Here is a 20603-nt window from a genome sequence, read left to right as displayed (position 1 = left end):
TGTTTTTGTTTTTTACGACCGTGATCCAACTATCTTCTCCTCTCAGGATCAAGAGACAAGTCGCTTGACATATAGATCTCTGGATTTGAACAGGGCAACTTCCTGTCAAAACAAATTAAACAAATGTTCATGAATGCACGGGCACGCTGCCTTCTGTTATGCACTTGACTTTCACTTGTTCTGCCTTCGCACAACTGAACATAAACAACACAACGGCACCGCTAATCCCGGCTGATGTGCGACACATGTGCAGGATCCGTTAGATTCTTGTCGGCGTATTAAGAGCTCCTTATTCAAACAGACGCTTTTTCAAAGTCAGTGGGTTAGCTGATCAGATTTGTGGCGAGTAATTATTGCCTAAATACTTTCCAGATGTCCAGTGTGATGTTGGCGAGGTGTCTCTAACGTAAACCAGCTGTTCAAGTCGACTATTCATGAGATTCGACCTACTTTTTCAAATGAAAGTCAGCTGCCTGTCTGTCTTTTCGTCTGTCGATCTGTCATTAACCAATTTTAAAAACCATACGCTGGGTCTAGTTGTTCTACTGTGTGCGTGGGTCAACGTGATACAAGCCAGGAGGTAAAACTAATCGCCGCCGATTCACTGCCATTGCTATTACAACACGATACACGCTTATTCTAATCCCCTTTTTCCACATTTGACATGTTTTTACACGGCCACACGTGTACCTGTTCCCAACCTCAATTTCCTCCAGAGAAAAGCAAAAGTTTCTGCTGCCCCGTGTCTAGACAATAAAGTCCTTTATAGAGCCTTAAGCTTCACATCCTCTTGCTTAGGACGGTGAAAGTATAATCAGCTGTTGCAGAGTCTGGCAGCTGAAGCCATAAAGGCCATCTTTCAGTCCAGACCGTCTCCAGCTGTTCTGTCCCACTTTGTTTCTGTTTTATATTAATATTCCGCATCCATCTCGTGTCCCCCTGTCCCTGATCTGGTTCTACAGGGATTAAAACTCAACAAACTGTCCCTGAAATTTAAGTTTCACCAAACACTACTGTCATGGAGGTTTGATTGATCAACAGAAATAATGTTTGGAGCAGAGAAGCCAGTAAGGCAACAATGGCAATCCATCCAATAGTAAAAACCTTTTAGCTCAAACTCAGGAAATCCCTGAAGAATAAAGAACATTTGAAGGATAAATACTTTAGGAACCAACCGCCTGTTCCATTTGTTTTATCATTTAGTATTAGCCAACACGCTCAACAAACCTCCAATGCAGGTTTAGAGGGATTATAACTGTGCACAATGTGTAATGGATGAGTCACTACAAATAAAAGTTTATAATAAAGTTTGAATTTTGCTTCCAAAGACGTTCTTCTCCAGTTTAATCACAATAGATGGCGCGGGATTGTAAAAGTGTTTCTGGAAATGAGCTCAAGTGTAAGAGTGTGATGTCAGTCAGTCGCAAAATGATCAAAAACTACAAAAGGAAGGTGGTGTGTGGGGATGGACTCTACTGTTAAAAGTCGGGTGTGAATGTTCCAAGTGCAAACGCCCTGACCTGACAGTCTTATAAACACAAGGCCTGTTAACTTCAACGAGCCAGTAAACAGGTCATGCTCTCGTCCCCTGGAGCGATGGGTAAAGACCAGGCCCCTTAAATGGAGACCAAAATGGTAAAATTGGGGTGGGGGAGAGAAGGACTTTAACTTTAACCCCCCGACATGAGCACACTCATGACTTCATTTTTCAAACAACAAAAAAAAGACACTTGAGAAAAAAATTGCTGGGCTGGCAACACAAAACGCTGAAAGGACATCCCAACGTAGACACAATTGCTCTCCTAGCAACAACAACACATCCTCCATCCTCTCATTTTCAAGCAGGAGCCTTTGTGTCCAAGGTGCAGCCTTGGGGAAGTAGAACAGCGAGACCAGCCGGGTTTCTTCTGCCTTCTGACCATTTGGAGAAGCAGGTAAAGATCTTATCTTATCTCTCTATATTAATATCTAATTGATTTGATTGAACAAAGCTGCTTTTTTTCATATTATTATAAATAAATAAATAAATAAATAATGATAAGGCCTGGTTCTCAAAACCATAAGTACTACCACAAATGGGTCAAGTGCAAATATGGGAAGTATGGGAATATTTGACAGTTTAAAATGTTAATGTTTCCATCATGATGACGTCAATTGTCATTTCCCTTGTTCCAGTGTTTTTATTTTATGAATGACTATGCTTATAATCAATATCAAGATCAATCAAGCTACAACCATTTTACTAGACTGGGTTACACGTGTGAATCGGTGAACCAAGGGAGAAAAAAGCTGTGGTTTTAGGTTTCCGAATGACACACGTCTTGGAAAGTCTCTGTTACTGCCAGTAACTTGTTTTTTCCACCCAGACAATACTTACTTACCCGTAAACACAATCACTGGATGCAGTAAGCCATGCTAAGGCTGAATCCCAATACCACCCCTTAGCCCTCCCCCTTCCCCCTACCCCTTGTTTTTGCGCGTTCATGTGAGGGGTAGTGCTGTCTCATTTCTCATAAGGGTTAAGGGGTAGGGCCAAGCCGTAGGGCTACGTAGCCCTCGAAACGAAGCTTCCTCAGGACCACACTTGAAACGGAGGGCTTCGAGGAATTTCGCAGCTTCCGCCGCGTCACCTGTCAGCGAAGTTTGAAAGCTGGCCGTTAAAGACTCGCACAATGTATTTTCAGTATTTTAATCACGACAGTCATGTGTAATGATTGTATTGTGGTCTTCTTCAATTGTCAACGGTGTTTCTGAATCACTCGTCAAGTTTGTTTTGAATTACTAGCTAGTCGTAGCCGATGCTATCCCGGCGTTCCTTTCGTAAGTGGTTAGCTAGCTGCTATCGCTATTTTTTTTTTAACATTAACAAATTGTGCCGGAGTGCACAGTTACGTCTTCAGGACAGAACAGGAGATTCTGTCCCCGCTGTACTCCGCTCTGTCTGCGAGCAGCTTTCTCCCTCTGCACCGTGTGTGTGTGTGGGGCTATGGTAATGCAGCGGGTCTGCAGTCGCTGTAACTGTGTGTGTGAACACTCCTCACAGCGTCGCCGCCGATGTCTTTGTTAGCAGCTGACAGTCGTAAAAACAGAAAAATAGCCCAGGCAACAGACATTACTTGTGAGGACGGCATTTTTGGATTGTTACATCAACAAGCATCGCATCGGCTTGTTGATGTAGCAGTCTGCGAGCGTCAAGTCCGGACGACGTGATGACGTAATGGAGGTGTGTCTCATTTCTTAGGGGAACGTTCGTACCCCTCGCTCCCTCAACTCTGTTTTGAGGGCCAAGGGGAACTCTGACAAAGGGGTAGGGGGAAGGGGGAGGGCTAAGGGGTGGTATTGGGATTCAGCCTAACTCTTCCAAATGGATTTCAGCAAATTGGACTCCAGTCCTAAAAAAAAAAAAAAAAAAGTGCAAGTACAACCCGTGGTGTAATTAACATAACTGGCTCGGATACAAAGCTCCTGGCAGGAAATTAGCGTTATCATATTCCTCCACATGTGTTTTCTCTTCTGTCTGTCAGACAGAATGAAGCCAACATTTGTTTGCAGTTATAAATGTTCAACTCATCCATCTCACACACGATATCAAGGATTATTGTTATTTTTCTAATGAGATTGGAAGGGTTTTCCATCTGTGCGTGAACATTGAAGAGTTCTATCAATTCACAACCAATTCCAGTTGTTTAAAACAAAACGATGCATCGTTTGGTTCAATTTGGAGTCTGCAATTTCAATGTTTTCACATTTCTGACACTGATAAGTGTTGATTACTCTCACTTTAAGCGCCTGTAATAAGACACATGTGCCCGCCCTTTGTGCGATGCTTAAGTGTTGCAATAGCTGGCAATTTGAGTGAATTTAATCCACAAAGCTTACAAGGCTGTTAAACCAGCGGTAATAAAGAGGCTGTGCGGAGGCTTACTGCAATTATTCCAGTCATTACTGTCTGGTTGTTTAACATGTTGCATGTGAGGTCAAAAGCCTCAGCAGTCTCACAAATAAAACAGCAAACTAAGAACAATGATAAGGCAAATCTCCAAATAACTAAGGATTCATTTGCAAAAAAAAAAAAAAGAAGCCAGGATTGACGCAAACGTGTGTTTATTCAATTACACCGCTATTTGTCTTTGACGCACAGCCCCTATAAATGTCACCGAAATAGCGTCTGGCTGCGTCAGGTTACGCAACGTTCACAAAAGCGCTTTGGCAAACGCTGGTGGAGAACGCTAATGGCCTCGCATGGCCGATCATGTGTCTGCTTCTGTCCCCGCGCACAAGTTAGCAAAGGATTATCCTCCTGCATGCAAGACTTTGCCGTCGCTGCTGGCAACGAGCACAAGCTCACGGCCACGTTGAAAGGTCACCAATCCTGACGCCGGCTAGCTACGGCAATTCGTGTCGCTAGCATGCAGAAAAAATCCCCGTCTGACCTCCCGCCAAAAACACATTATCTCTCATGTCTAGAGAAAATGTTTTTCCTCCCTCCTGACCGGACCGTATCTATGTTCCCCGGGTCCTATGTTCCCCGCTTTGTATGTGACCGGGGAACATAGGACCCTCTCTCTAAAAAAGGGTCCTATGTTCCCAGCTGTTCACCCAAAGGGTCCTATGTTCCCCGCTTTGTATGAGACCGGGGAACATAGGACCCTCTCTCTAAAAAAGGGTCCTATGTTCCCCGCTGTTCACCCAAAGGGTCCTATGTTCCCGGACAAAAAAGGTCCGATGCTCCCCGATCGGGGAACATAGGACCCGGGGAACATAGGTACGACCCCCTCCTGACAATGCAAGTTCATCTCAATCTATATATTTGGCCATAAAAATATGTAGTTCCTCAAACTGCACTTGCTTTATCAAGGTTTATCTGTTAGGCATTGATGAATGTTGTGATGATCATGTGCTTACAGTCTAGAGTTGCAGAAAGTCCACATGACCTCCACCTGAATCCGCTTCAAACTCTTAGAGTACATCTTTACACACTGCGTTAACTTTAAGCTCTGCAAAACATGTGATAATTTGCTCAGTCTGTTAGAATAATTAATCCCAATCACACTGCGGACAGCAACAGCACAAAATTAGCGCTAAGATACAAACGTTAGCAAGGACTTACGGATTCATGTGTGTGTGTGTGGCGTTACAACACGAATAAGCATGTGACCGAGGGAGGGAGGATCGTACATGTGGTCGTCAGCCAACTAAGAAGACACGGTCTTGCATTAGCCCGTTAGGCTTAGCGCGCAACACCTTGGGATTATGACCTTTGGTTTTAACGGCATTCGATTGGCCAAAAGAAGCTTTGCTGTCATGAAGATTGACGGGCCGTCACATACTGAATGGGACAGCCTCGTGGTACAAATACAGGTGAGAGGCGCAGCCTCACCGTTTGCGACAACACTTGGTTACTTGCAGAGGGGAAAGGAGGACGAAGAGGGAACTTGTCTACATTTAAGGTAAGTCGGGGGTTCTCAAAGGCAGAGTTGATTTTGGTCGAATCGTTTGTTGAGGAACTTTAGGGACAAGTTTGCACCATTGGTTGGGTGAAGAAGCTTTGACCCATATACAAGAAGAAAACATGGGCTTGTCTCCGAGCACAGATATGATGGCTGAGCCTTTGAAGTGTGCCCATCCGTGGAAAAATATGGCCCGACTGAAAATGAGTTCCAGACAAATGTGGAGAGAATCAAAAAAATCCAAACAAGCACCAGATGGCAGCTGAGAGAAATCAAACAGAGGCTTGACATGATGATGGATAGAATATCACAGACAAAACTTGTGATTTTGCTCTGTTCTCCTTTTCTTTTTTGGTCTGTTTTCTGTCTTACTTTTCCTGCTTTACCCTGGGTGTCATAGTTGTCCTTATCCTGAACTATCATACCTGTCTACTATCTGTGCTTGGTTACATATGTGCAATGCTTAGCTCAAAGGTGTGTGAGCTTGTGTTTAAGCACGTCTGCAGTTCTATTAGATACACTTCAATCACAACCTAATGAACATTGTCCATCTTTTAAGTGACATGCAAAGTCTTCAAGTCAGATCTTTAAGGTTGTCCTAATGCAATTAAAGCTGACCCGAGGCGACGTCCCGTCTTTAGAGCTTTACCTGTCGCTGGCAGACAGATTACTGACCCAGAAACACCAGTCGTCTTTCATCTGTTTGAAATCCAATTACATTTGTCGTGGCCTACTTTTCAGCCCTTGTTTGCATTTGTGAGCACTAACTCAACTGTTGAAGTTGGAATTGTGAAAATGATAGGTTCTGCCAAAATAGTTTTTAGTAGAATTCCCAAGTGCAAACAGTTGTATGGGCCACCAATTACAGTCATTTTTCTAATTCCTAACTCCTCAATCCTTTCCAAACGTTATTATCTTGTTTAATCCTCTTTGCCTGGGATATGGAGCATTCACATACACCATCCACAATAACATTTATTTTTCTCCCTTTCTCTTATAGACTGCATAGTAAAATGGCACTCCCCTTGGGTGTTCTCTGCATCTTGTGCTTGGTCGGTTCAGTTATCAGTCAAGACATGACCTACGAAGAATATATGGCCCAGATCCAAGCTTGCCCTCAAGAGTGTCACTGTCCCCCCAACTTCCCCCGTGCCATCTACTGTGACAACAAAGGCCTGAAGAGCATCCCCCAGATCCCTGCAAACACCTGGTATCTCTACTTGCACAACAACTTAATAGAAGTGCTGTCAGCCGATGCCCTGCGTAACGCCACACAGCTGCGCTGGCTGAACCTCAACCGCAACAAAATCACGAGTGAAGGAGTGGAAGAAGGCGTCCTGAGTGCAATGCCTCACCTCGTGCACCTGTATATGGACGACAACCTCTTGTCTTCTGTGCCATCGCCGCTGCCTGCCAGCCTCGAGCATCTGCGTCTCTCCCGCAATCGTATCTCCAAGATCCCTGCTGGAGTCTTCGTCGGTCAGGAAAAGCTTAGCCTCCTGGACCTCCAGGGAAACAAGCTCTTGGATGATGCTGTGACTGAGGTGAGCCTGAAGGGTCTGAACAATCTGGTGCAAATCAACCTAGCCAAGAACCAGCTGACAAGCATGCCTCTAGGGTTACCGCCCACCATGACACAGCTTTTCCTCGATGGCAACAACATTGAGAAGATCCCAGCGGGCTACTTTAAAGGTTTGCCTAAAGTGGCGTTCCTGAGGCTCAATCACAACAAACTTGGCAGCGACGGCGTTCCAAAAAATGTGTTCAATGTCTCCAGTATTTTGGACTTGCAACTGTCCCATAACCAGCTGACTGAGGTGCCCATGATTCCCACAGGCCTTGAACATCTTCTCCTGGACCACAACATGATCAAAAGTAAGTCTGAGGCATTTTCCCCACAACATCGATCACTGTTTCTGTCATTATAGTACTTCATTATAGTTATAGATATATCAAGATGTTCTTATGCGTCTGTTCAACGGATCTTTGGGATGGTATTATAAGTCCTGTGACCTTGATTCCCCTTTGGTTTTCTACAGGTGTAAATGGCTCCAACATCTGTCCTGTCTCAGTCGACACCATTGACGACTCTGTCAATGAAAGTGTTCCTCGTTTGCGCTACCTCAGGCTGGATGGCAATGAGATTAAGCCGCCGATTTCGAGGGACATCATCCTCTGCTTCCGCCTCCTTCGGTCCATCGTCATCTAAGAAAAGAAAGGGAAATCATCTGTAAGCCATTGCCAATTCTAATTTAACACAGTCGCCAACTCCGTAACGTGGATGCTGGCGTGAGGGGAAAAGGACACTTGTGAAACCATGGATTGGAAATGTTGACGTGATTTTGTGAAACTGTTTGACACCAGTTGATGCTAACTTTTAAGGGAAAAAGCTCATTCAAAAGTAACAACAAAGTCAATAAGGAAGTGACTTGAAATCTGCTGACCACTTGTGCCTTATGTTATTATCATCTGCAAGTAGAGTTGTGAACCAAAGTCTGGTATAAAATAATGATGCAGAGAGAAAATCTCTCTTCATATGTGGATATACATATATATTTAGTTTTAATTGGGCGGGCGACAGATCTTATATGCAGGGAATTGTTGGTATGACATGGATTTTTAGGTTTTTTTCTTTATATCTGTAGACTTGAAGCCAAATAAATGGTCTTGTGTGCTTAACGTTAGACAAAGACTAAGTTCTACAATTATGTACATGTACACGTGCTGTAGGTAATTTATTTTTTATTTTTATTTAAATTCGTTTGAGTAAACGGTCATTGTTCTGGACATGAGAATGCCAACACTCTTTCTCCATTCTGAGTCATTGTCAAATGACCAGAATGGGATAAACAAGAGATAAGGAAATGTACTCGTCGTCAATTTGAATAAAATTTCAGAAAATAACAACGTGTGCTTGTGTCTTGTTTGCATCTCCAACACAAAACACATAAATATCCCATAGAATATTTATTCTAACCCTAACCCCAAAAAATGTTGTCTGTGACCCTAACCCATTTGTTCCACTCCCTAAGGCCAGACATAATCTGTTTCTGCTGGTGTAATAATACCAACTGAATTCTCAGACTGTCATACACAGTGGGTATCATTCATTGCGTCAAGGCATTCAGGGCAAAACTATAAATCCCAGCTTATGTGGCAGGTGCAGGACAATTTTGGCCAGTTTCTTTCCCGTCACTCATCAAAGGGTTTAAAGTTACCACAGGAGTGAGAGGGGAGAGGTGGGCAGATCCAGTTGTTTGGGGCCCAAACGTGACCCACTTTACACAGTGAAGTTAGCCACGGGCTTCCTGTCTGTCCTATTTCAACCGTTTTATCAGTGGACACTTATAAGCGACTGTCTCATTGCTAGATCTCAGGAGTTATTGAATCTGAATGCAGACCTGCAGTTCAACAAGTGATGGTGCAGAGAGGGAGCAGCTCCAACCAAGAGGGAGGGCACCAGAGGCCTTCCTCCAAGCTGGGACTTCCTCTCAGCACCATGCTAACATAGGCTCCTCACAGAGATCCCATTGTGTTCAAGGGCCCCAATGGATTCCCCCCCCCCCCCCCCCCCCATACATGAAAGCAGCACATGCCAAAGTTTCACACCAGGAAAAGCCTTACAAATATCCCAAGCTGATTGAGCCACACTCAATCTTAAATAAAAAAAATAAAGGATACTCTTGTAGGGGATTTAAAGGTTAGTAAGTCGCTGGTGGTTGGGTGTGGGTGGGGGGGGGGTGTCTGTGTTCGTCTGTGTGTGTGTGTGTGTGTGTGTGTTTGACAGGGCCGTGCATGCTGGGTGCACACAGTGCAGGCTGGGGTGCACTCCCAGTGACCAAAAGCAATCTGCTCAGGTCCAATCAGTCTCCAGTGCCCTACCTTCACACATAAACGGCAGGGCACTCAGGTCTGCCAGAGCACGCGGACCTACACACACACACACACACACACACACACACACACACACACACACACACACACATACACCTTTCACACACTTCACACACATACCCTCCCTCTTCAAGGCACCCTGTGCGACCCCTCACCATTGGCCAAGTCCCGGAGCCCTCAGCATCTCCATCACGGCTGACGGGACCATTCGGGAAAGCAGGAGACAGAGGTAAGTGTTCCTGGAGCTATCTTCACTCTGCTTCAGAGAGAATTAGGCGAGAATTATGCGAGCTCAAAGAGCCCCCTGTAAGAATACTGCTTCTCCGGCTTTGCACTGGAAGCTGTTGGCTAATTAATTTTTTAGCGCTGTCGCTGCTAATTTTCTTGTAATCACGACGTCCCTGTTGTCATTTATTCACTCATTTTGGTGATTGAGAGATGGTCGACTGTTGTTGTTAGATGTGAGTCAGGTGTCCGACGAGTGTCCGACAGGTGATTGTTAGATTTGATGACAATGACTTTATGTTGCATTTTTTGGGGTTTTTTGACCAATTTTGCTCCAAATGCTGTCTTCAAATTTAGGGCAAAATTGGTGAAAACCTTACTACGAACCACTTTTTTTTGGCACAATCTGTCTAAAATGATATATTACATATTTTATTTTTACCCAAACTAATATTGTCACCTGTTTTTTAATGAATGAGGCCTCTTTGTGATGCAAATGTTCGGATGTTTGTCGAAGTTATGCTCTACGTGAAAAGGTAGAAAATCGCTGGATATCAGGACAGGAATGCCCAACACGGAGCCAAACATAACACAGAGGTAGTCGAGAGGCTACGCTCACATACAAACACACACACACACACACACACACACACACACACACACTGCACACTGTGATGGACCGAATGAAGCACACCTCTGTCTTTACCACAGTCCTTCAATTCAGTATAGCCATGCTGGATTCCATAGCCTCGTGACAGAAAGTCAGTTTCAGTGGCGACGCCGACCAAACCGACGCGGCCCATTTTGTAATTCTGAATCAAAAATAACATATATATCAAATATGCGTATCAGAACAGATGACAGAGGTTAAGTGAATAACTCGCGGCCGATGTGGGTTTTATCGTCCTAAAATAGCTGCAGAGGTTTCTGAAAAGATACGTGTGCTGAGACACAGTGTGTGTCTGTGAGAGGATGTGTCTCAGTGTGTGTGTGTGTGTGTGTGTGTGTGTGTGTGTGTGTGTCACTCGCACTGAATGAAGCGTTTCCTTGCAGCAGTAACTCACTGCCATCCTGTCCACAAACCTCGGTGGAATTTGGAGTTTGAGTGCTGAGACATGCAGCGGCCGGGCCTCATAAAGCCCCTCTGTGAAGGGGGCAAGGGGTCGAGCGAGCTGAGGAAAACCTGTCTCTCTCTCTCTCTCTCTCTCTCTCTCTCCTTCGCTCCCTTGCTCTTTGCCTCACTCGCTCCATCTAACCCTGAGGGCCAACATCTTGTCCACCTCTATCTATCACCTCCTTCCCTCGCTCTCCATTTCTCTGCCCAGGCCTAGAGGACTCAGCGTCTGCGACTACACCTGCCACTAACGTGCGAGAGCATTCCTCACGGCAACGTGATCGATTTCCCAAGTCTAACGTGAAAGACGCTTATCGCGCGGTCATTAAATACACTTAATCGCATTTATGAACGACGTCATTAAGCGCTACGAGAAGGAGAAACACATTTTGACCACGTTTTTTTTAAAGAAAATCAGCATTTGGTGGATCAAAAGTCCACGTTACTAAACGAGAATAAGAAGGTCCAGCATTTTGCTGCTGCTGTCCTGAGTGCAGGAATGTTGGCTTTCCCACATGCCTCCTCTCGTCTGCACCATCCGCACTTTCAGCAGGGTTTCCAGACGACATATGGAAGTGTGACTCCCTAAAAGCTTTTCTGTGCCTCCATTCAAGTATTTCTTTTACACACAAACTAAAAAAGCCCACTTATTTCAGGGCGTTCTTCCGTCGTTGGCTGTAGGCGACTGGACTTGCTTGAGTTGAGTTGCCTCCAGCCAACTGCAGAAGAAGACTATGACCTGGATGACTGAGAACCTGTACCATCATTCTTGGGAACATTTTGTCCCAAGAATAGAGCTACACAATTCTGCCAAAGCCTTTTCAGAAGCCACGACCAAAGACTAACCCTAATTCTAACCCTAACCCAAGGAGATCTGTTATTTAAAATCCAAAAACCACCACTGAAACATGGTCCCATGGTCCCTTAGGACACAGGATAGAGTTAAGCTAAGATGGCCACGTCCTGGAGCCGTGAGCATCTGGCTGTGTGAGGCAAGAGGCTTTCATATTGTGATCTCTCGAGCTGTCTGCACCTCAGTAATGAATTCACTGACCTTTATGACGTGACAGCAAAGTCAAGGCCTGGTCTATAGCAGTATATGTATAGAGATTTTCGAGACATGTCCTTTTTAAAAGGCACCTACACGCTGTGGAACTATGGAATTACTTCAGTTCTAACAGCACACCAGTTTAGAGGAGCAAAATAAACATTTCCTTTACCAGAACAACAAATAACAAGTAACTGTGCGTGTCCAGGTGGACGATGAGGATGCTCGTGCGGCTCATGTTGGGACTCCTGGTCCTGAAAGCAGTGGTGGCCAGCCCCAGATTTTCCCGACAAGTGGACCTGGACTCGTACGACGGCGCCAACTACGACGTGGATCTAGACAATTTAAACGTGGAGAACCCGGATATGTACGACTACGAAGATGGGCTGACAATTGATGATCCTCAGGTAAGAAAATGCACAGATCCAAAACCGTTTGGGTTTTTTTTTATCAGTGATTTACAGTGAATTTATTTTTGCTTACAAGGCTAATGGCACGTTGATATTTATGTCTGTCACATCCAAGTGGCAACTGGTCATGGGATCAGAACTCCCATTTTGAGGCCTCAAGATTTGCAATTTGGCTAGCATCATGTTGGGGATTTGCAAACACAAATTCATATAACAGTCCAGTTCAGTTTGGTACAGAGAGCTACGTAATTTTTTTGCATTTCCAATAGGAACAGTACCAAAATAACCAATACCTAACTATTCCATTCTTCCGTACCCTTCCCTTAGCATACCTGAGTGATGATACGGTGCGGTACTTGGGTTAGGGTTTTTTTTCCATTCAAACAGACTTATTCTTGCAACCAAGAGAGTCACCCACCTCTGGTGGCAATTCTATATATTTTAACTTCCTGGTTGGCTTCAGGAGGAAACCAGGTGACTATGTCGAATGGTGAATGGATGGTGGACACCAAAAACAGAGCAAAAAGGGCGGAGTAAATATACTTAAAACAGATAGCTGTTACTCCGTGGGTAGAGTGGGTTAGGGTTCCACCTGGGTATTTTAGTCTACATGCTGATGTGTCCATGGGCAAGAACTTAAACCCAAGTTGAAAAAGACCATCTGCGATGAACTAATTAAACGTCAACTTTCCAAACCACACAAAATTCATCCAAAATCTAGATTTCTTTCCAGGTTTCACAGATGCCACCTGTGGCTCTGTGATAATGGTGAACTGCATGGTTTTAAATTTTAAATCGAGGTGAGAAAAAAGGGACAAAGTTTGCTTTATAGCTTTACCTACTAAATATATTTCTGATTCAGACCATAGCCAGCCACCATGTTGACCCTGGACTAGTCTAACTTTCATCCATGGAATCAAACAGGATTGATGCATCAAAAAAAAGTGGCTTCTAGAAAAGTTGATTCAGAAAAGTGCCTTAAATACACTTTCATTAGGACCGACCGATGTGCCAAACCTGCAGTGCGTTCTGAAACTTGCCAGATTTACGATTAACGAGCGACGGAGTCGAGGTGGCACAAGGAAATAAGCAGCTGGCACCGTCCACGCGGGACTTTCAACATGTTTCCTCTGCACCGCTGACTTAACTTGAACCCGATGTGGATTGTACTCGCACCACTGCTGTTATCTAAGACCTCGTCCACAATCCAGTGCAGCTTTAGCAGATGTAGGCCTCGCGCCAACATTGGAGCGCATGAATTCTGCCGTGCAAAGGTTCGCAGCCGTTACAACACGAGCGCTCGCTGTGAGAACGTTGGCGTGCCTTACAGGGGGGGGGGATGGCTTCAGCTACGTCTCTCTGTTGATCGAGCGTGGAAGTGACGGACGAGAAACAATAATTAGAGCGAGCGTCGTCTCTCTTTCACTTGATAAACACAAATTTGGGTAAACGATCACTTTTGTTTGGTCTGCGACATGCAGGCGGCAGATCTTCAGGATAGACGTCGGGGGGGGAATTAAGCGGTGATGAACTCCGTGCCTCTGGAATGCAGAGTCTTTCCTTTCCACCTCCAGCTCTTTGTTAGCGCGTCTCTCCTCGAGGCTCGAAGGCTCGTCTGTGATGTTGCATTATGCAAAGTGTCTTGTCTTCAGGCTGCTGCTGCATTTCAAAAGCCTCTGCAAAGGCTTTGATTTATCGAGGTGTGTTCTCTCTCTCTCTCTCTCTCCCTCTCTCGCACCTTCAGGGTTAGTCCACTGCAAATTGTACCCTTGAATATTGTTAGTAGTTTCTTGGACAAAGTTGTGGAAACGGCGGCACAGTGAACACACTGTTGTTGCATGCCGACGTTCATTATTCATTAAAAAAGAAACACAAGCGGCCATCGGCGTTTCCTCCGCTCCGCTTGTTGCCGATGGTGTCTAGCGCCACTCGTTGGGTGCCAGGACACTTTGCCAAGTACCCGACAGCGGAAGAGCGGCGAAAAAGTGGATCGAGTACTTTGGTCAATGCCGGACTGAATCAAACCGTACCACTTGTTGGAAATGGCCTGGGAAGCTATAGCTGCTGCCATTTAGCTTAGCTTAACTGAGCAGGCGGAGGAGTGGAAACACAATCTGCAGACTGGCACATTATCTAAAGCTCACTAATTAACTCTCAGAATGTACCATTTTATGATTGACATGCCCGTAATATATATAGCAACAACATAATTTGGGTTCGGCATCTCTGCCTCTGCTCTCTGGATTCCCATGCTCTTTCCAGAGTTTTTCTCTCTCTCTCTCTGTATTTTTAGTGGCCAGCTAAATGTTTGCTTTGGGGGGGTTGGGGGGGGTGAAGGGGAGAGCTAACTCTGTACAACACATTTCAAAGGTCTACCTTGTTGCATCCCAAACTATGTCGCTGCTTTAAAAAGTCAGATTCACTGCTAAATATCTCTTCATTACGAGATTTAATGCCTCTTGCACTACTTCTTCTATTCAGTTCTTTTCCCCACTGAGGTTCTTCATAGTTTGCCTTTATTTAAGCATTTACTTTTACCTAAAAAAAAAAAAACACCCTAAAATATAACTAAAATGACTATATAGACTAAAATATGCATTCTTGCAGCTACCATGTGTGTCTTGGTTCCACAAGGACCATTCCCTTTCCCTTTCTGCAAGGCTGAGTCAGGCTTGTTGGGCGTGAGCAAGTGTCAGGTATTACCTGAGGTAGTGTGTGGAGGTTCGTTGCCCTCGTCTGGACAATGACAGAACTGCAGGCTTCACCATGCACCAAAAAACATCACAGAGGAAAACGCATACCTGAGTCCTCTAATGACGGAACTCAAAGCACTATGCATGGATTATTTGACCGAGTTGTACAATTTAAAGGGTAAACAAAGTGATATGAAAACTCAAAAATTACACTAAATCATTCTCCATTATCCGTCTGATGCTTTCACATACGGCTCCATGTGTTGTGCTGAACCTACTGTGGTTGGTGCGGTGGTGGTGGTGGTGGATCAAGCATCTTGAGTTTGTCTTTGCCGTCTCGACCTCGGTGACTTCAACCTAAACGCTTTGCTGTCATCTAGTGGTGGAGAAAAGGAAGAGGTTTGCTGCGATTTTGTGGAGGGGACGGATCCTTGCTACTGACGTTATTTGGGAAGAACCCAAAAACCCAATGCCCTGCATGCTTTAGACGTTGCCCCTGCGATAGCACACCTGATTCCAATGAATGGCCCGATGACGAGCTGCCCGTATAGACCAGGTGTGAGGGCACTTCAGCATGTGCTGGCTTTCTGCAGTGATCTGCAAGGGGTTCCTTTTGCAGCTACGAAGGATTGTAATTTTAAAAATAACATTAATGCCAATAGCGGTCTGGTGAATTGCTGTCGCGCTTGGACTACACAAGCTTGAGATTCAGTTTAATGAGGAGCCAGTTCTCTGTATATTCTTGATTGGTAAACTGTGACTAAAACAACTCATCATAACAACTCATATATCAGAGCTTACAAAATGTTGGTGTTTTTTTTTATTTCCGAAAGAAGAAGTCTTGCTGCGTTTGGATCCAGGATCTCTTTTCCAGGTTCAATTTTGACTCACTGCTACTGTCTTTCCCTCAGATAGAGATTGGAACACTGGCCCCACCTGATTATAGTTATCCTGTACCCGAGGCCTCGTTGGAGGAACAGGAAGCAGAGGAAGCGGAGGAGGAGGAGGAGGAGGAGTTGCCCCTAGAACACAAACTCGTCCCTCAGGGTTCAGGGGGATCTGGGGTTCTCATGGGCCCAGACACACAAAAAGGTCTGAAAAAGCACACACATTTAGGTCTGCACACCCATCAATATGAATCCACTTCACACACACACACACACACACACACACGTCTTCACCTCAGTTTGATCTTGCTCTTCTTGGGGCTGATGGATTCGTAAAAGCAGCATTATTACCCATAATTAACAAAAATCCTCCAAAACAAAAAACAAACACTATCATCTATCCTGATAACTCATTTTCTGCATCCCCAACAAAAATCATTTCCATGTGCATGACTTCCATTTAAATAGCTTTGAATGTTTAAATGTTGTCCACTTCTGCTGAACTTAACCATCATCACTGTGAAATCCAAGCCTGATTAATGACCCACTGCATTCTTGTCTGTCTTTTTATTAATACCTAATCTTGTCTCTAACAAGAGGTGGAGCTGCGTCTGATGCCCATCGACATTCTTCATGTATCCGGGGATTTTGGGGGTTCCATAGGGTCTGGAGCTTCGGGAGCTTCTGGAGTCTCTGGGTCTGGAGGGTCTGGAGGCTCAGTAGATCTCCTGGTCTCTGGGGTCTCTGGGTACTCTGGGGGTTCTGGGGGTTCTGGTGACATTATCCTCATCTCTGGAGCCTCTGAGGAGCTGTTTAGCTCTGGGGGATCTGGAGAGTTCTTGTCTGGGGATGTCTTGATATCTGGGGATCTCTGGGGATCTGGAGGTCTCTCCGGGTCTGGGGATACCCTGGGATCCGCAAGTTCAGGAGCCTCTGGGGAAATAAGCTCTGGAGGTTCTGGGATTTCCATTGAACTCCCTCTAGGCTCTGGAGAGTCTGGGGACCAGTCTGGCTCTGGGTTCTCTGGAGATCTCTTGATCTCAGGGGCCTCCGGAAGCTTAGGGGTCTCTGGGGCCTCTGGTGAGTCTGGGGACTCTGGCATAACTTTATTATCTGGAGGTTAGTACCTTTACTGAGCAGAAATAATAACTAATTGTGATTTGTGTTTATTTATCCTCTTAAATTCCCATTCAACTGCATCCTTTTTTAAATGTAGTTAAATGTTGATCCGGCTTATTTGTGTGACTAAATGCCATTGTTTGTTTGTTTTGCTTATGTCCAGTCTTTCTAACATACCGTCTCACCTAAAGTGGGATTGTTTAATTGGTCGATTGTCTCGTTCACCCCCATAAACTCCTAACTTTGTGTCATCTAACCCGACCCTTTGGCTCTAACAAGAGGAGGAGCTGCCCCTCATTCCCGACACGATCCCTCAAGAGGCGTCGGGTGCTTCTGGGGATTTCTCAGGAGCTTCAGGAATCTCAGGGGCCTCAGGTGATAGTGGAGTCTCTGTAGATGTCTCCGGAGCCTCTGGTACGTCTGGTATCTCAGGCTCAGGAGACACCGAGTTGCCTGATGTAATTCTGGTCCCTGACATTGATAAAGGTCAGTATTAAGCAGGATGGGGGAGGGGTGGGGTCCAGAATTGTCAACATTTTAGTCAGTACATGTACTTTGTGGTTCATGGGGGCAACTGAAACTCTTAACGGTCAAACCTATTTGGAATTAAGTGTTTGTGCTTTTCTAACAACCATATTTTCAACAGACATTTTCATTCATCAACTAAAACATGATATATTAACAGTGTGAAACTGATAATATACTGTACTGCATTTAACTCGTCTCTGTGGCAAACAGCGGGGCCCGCCGATTGCCAGACTTCCTGTTCCATGTCCATGCTCATCTAACCTGTCTCTTTTAACACCTGGTCTTGTCTCTAACAAGAGGAGGGGCTGATCCCGACTACACCAGAAACCCCTCAGGAGGGTACTGGCACTGTAGAAGGGTCAGTGAGCTCTGAATTGCCAGAACCCGATGAACCTGATGAGCCCGATGAGCCTGTGGTTGACAGACAAGGTCAGTGAAGAAGAACAGGGGACGGATTTCAGAGGGGTGTCGCGTGAAACCTCGGTACCGTTTTGGTATCCTGAGTGTAACTGACATTGCCTTTTAGGCTCTGAAAGGGGTTGAGGCTTATTCCACAGATTAGTATCCACACTTTCCACAGTATCCTTCTATTTTCCCACACCTCACGCTCTCTCTTCTTCTTGGATGTATTGTCACAGGTATGCCCACTTGCTTGCTGTGCACGTGCCTCGGTGGTTCAGTCTACTGTGATGACTTGAAGCTGGACAGCGTACCACCTCTGCCCAAAGACACCACTCACTTCTATGCGCGTTACAACAGAATAACCAAGATCAACAAGTCCGACTTCGCCTCCATGAGTATGTTTCCCATTTGAATGAAAGTACTTACGCATATTAGACAAAGGGATTAGTGTACAGCATTGGTTCTCAAAGTGCGGCCCGTGAGCCAATGGCGGCCCGCAATGAATTACAACGAATAAACTGTAGAACTGTATTTACTATGTCATGACATAGTATAGTATGACGTTTTTGTCAAATTCTGGACCAAATTTTTTTCAAATTTGGGACGACATAGTATAGTGTCATTTTTGTCAAATTTTGGACCAACATTTTTTAGGAAAAAAATTGTCAAATTCGGGACGACATAGTTTGACGTTTTTGTCAAATTTTGGACCAAACATTTTTTTCCCCAAAAATTTTAAAATTTTGGACGACATAGTTATTACAAGTTATTACGATTTATTTCAGTTTTTTTTCTTTTTTTTCCCTTTGGCAGCCCTCAGTCCAATGTTGGGTTCCTAAATTGGCCCTCAGGTATCAAAACTTTGTGAACCCCTGGTGTACAGCATCAATCCACATCCTTTCCTCTGACTGTCGGCGTGAATGAATGTCGGTATCGAGCGTCTCGCAGTGTTGTTCTTCCTGCTTCTTTCTAGACAAGCTGAAGAGAATCGACTTAACTGCCAACGGGATAACGAGCGTTGACGACAAAGCATTCTTTGGTCTGCCCGAGCTGCAGGAGCTGGTGCTCCGAGAGAACCACATCTCACAGTTGCCTGCCCTCCCGGAGACCATGACCCTGATCGACGCCAGCCACAACAACATTGGCACCAAGGGCCTTCACAGGGAGGCGTTCAAAGTATGTGCACCTGTACCTGTGCATGATCTTATACTCGGCTTAGCTTCAAAATGTGTTGAGAATTCGAAATTAAGGCGTGGCGTTTATCGTTCCGTTTTCTCTTCATTGTTTCCAGGATATGTCGAGCCTGCAGTTCCTCTACCTGACAGACAACCACCTGGACTACATCCCTGTGCCTCAACCAGAGAGCCTGCGATCCCTACACCTACAGGTGCAGTAACACCTGGCTTTGGCCTCACGTTTGAACCCCCTCATAAAACGCTTGTTCTTTGCATTCATGGGATTAAATCCCTATCCATAATTGCAGGTACTTGTAAAAGTGCATGGCGGTTTTTGGTTTTTCAATCCTGAGTTGACCTCTGCTCATGTCTCCTCACACAGCGGAACAATATTCAAATGATGCACGAGGACACGTTCTGCAATCTGAAAGACTTCAACTACATCAGGAACGCACTGGAGGACATCCGTCTGGACGGAAACCCCATCAACCTCAGCAGGACCCCGCAGGCTTACATCTGCCTGCCCCGCATACCCATCGGGGATCTCATTTAACCACCAACGCAGACACACTCTTACACAATCTTGCACCAATGCAACCACATGTGCACTCGCTCCTTGTACATATCGGCACAAGAGACCACACACACACACACACACACACACACGCACGCACGCAGGACCATGTAAACCGTTTATTTTGTTCAGTCGATTCCAGCAGCAGATCTTTCAGCCGTCACTCGTGCTGCTGCTGTTGTGTAATTCAGGTCGGTCAAAGTTTGTGTGGAAATGTGTTTCCTCGAAAAAAACACCCACAAATAAGTAAATTAGGAGTCAGAGTGTGGTGATCATCAAGCACATACACACCGCACGTGCTAAGGCTCCTTTGCTCTTCCTGTTGTTTCCGACTTCTGAACCGCACACACTGAAACCGTCTCCACCACGCTACAACAACAAAACAACTCTACACACACGTATAAATACACACATTCACACATGAACTTTGCCAAAACTTAGTTGTTCTACAACACGACTCCATGACAAAGAAATCTGTGGCATTCAGAGAAACCAGTTTATTAAACAAAAAATCCTCCAAAACATGTACGTTTCTGTTTATTGTCTGAATAAGACCGGCAAAGTCATATTGTTTAAAAGAGTTTTTTTTTGTTTTCTTTGTAAAAATGAAATGGGATAAAAAAAAAAAAATTATATTAATATTTTAACGACAATTCTAACACTTTAGGAAAATTCAATATTTACTGGCATAAACCTGTTGAAGCTGGAGCTTAACGGGAGGTCAATGGAATATCTAATGCAATAAAAGAAGCATTTAAATAAAGTCATTTGTTGTAAAGTCTGTACTGTAATATAAAAAAATATATATTCTGAAGAAAACAATTTTTTTTTTATATGAACTGTAATATTTGGTAAATCACATTTCAAGAAGTGATGCTTTAACCATATACAATAGCCTTTAACCAAAGACTCTTTCTGTCTAGAGTCCAACTAAACAACTAAGGACTATTGTTCGATTTGGGAGGAGGGGGGGGGCTGTTTTGATTGTGGATGGGGTTAAAAAATAATGCCAATAGCTTGGAATTGTGTGCTCTGTATGGAATAACCACAAGTGAATAAAGTTGTTTTGAAGACCTCTCTGAAA

The 20603-nt window shown here is 44.7% G+C and overlaps 2 protein-coding genes across 2 annotated transcripts; both read left to right on the top strand.

Annotated features, from left to right (window-relative positions):
* Nucleotides 1–6463: 6463 nt before the first annotated feature.
* On the top strand, nt 6464–7659 carry kera (keratocan; the record flags this gene model as incomplete). The annotated part of the gene is made up of 2 exons (XM_083906598.1): nt 6464–7325; nt 7490–7659. 2 exons carry the CDS (start codon nt 6464–6466, stop codon nt 7657–7659), a joined length of 1032 nt encoding a protein of 343 aa, XP_083762724.1.
* A 4287-nt stretch (nt 7660–11946) lies between these two features.
* Nucleotides 11947–19498, top strand: epyc (epiphycan; the record flags this gene model as incomplete). Its single annotated transcript, XM_083907019.1, has 7 exons — nt 11947–12138; nt 15746–15926; nt 17666–17797; nt 18007–18165; nt 18744–18946; nt 19062–19157; nt 19328–19498. 7 exons carry the CDS (start codon nt 11947–11949, stop codon nt 19496–19498), a joined length of 1134 nt encoding a protein of 377 aa, XP_083763145.1.
* Nucleotides 19499–20603: the final 1105 nt, after the last annotated feature.

Source organism: Microchirus variegatus (assembly GCF_963457635.1).
Source record: "Microchirus variegatus genome assembly, chromosome: 20".
Lineage (NCBI taxonomy): Eukaryota > Metazoa > Chordata > Actinopteri > Pleuronectiformes > Soleidae > Microchirus > Microchirus variegatus.
The sequence above is the reverse complement of the archived record's forward strand: the minus strand, read 5'-3'. Positions and strand labels throughout refer to the sequence as shown.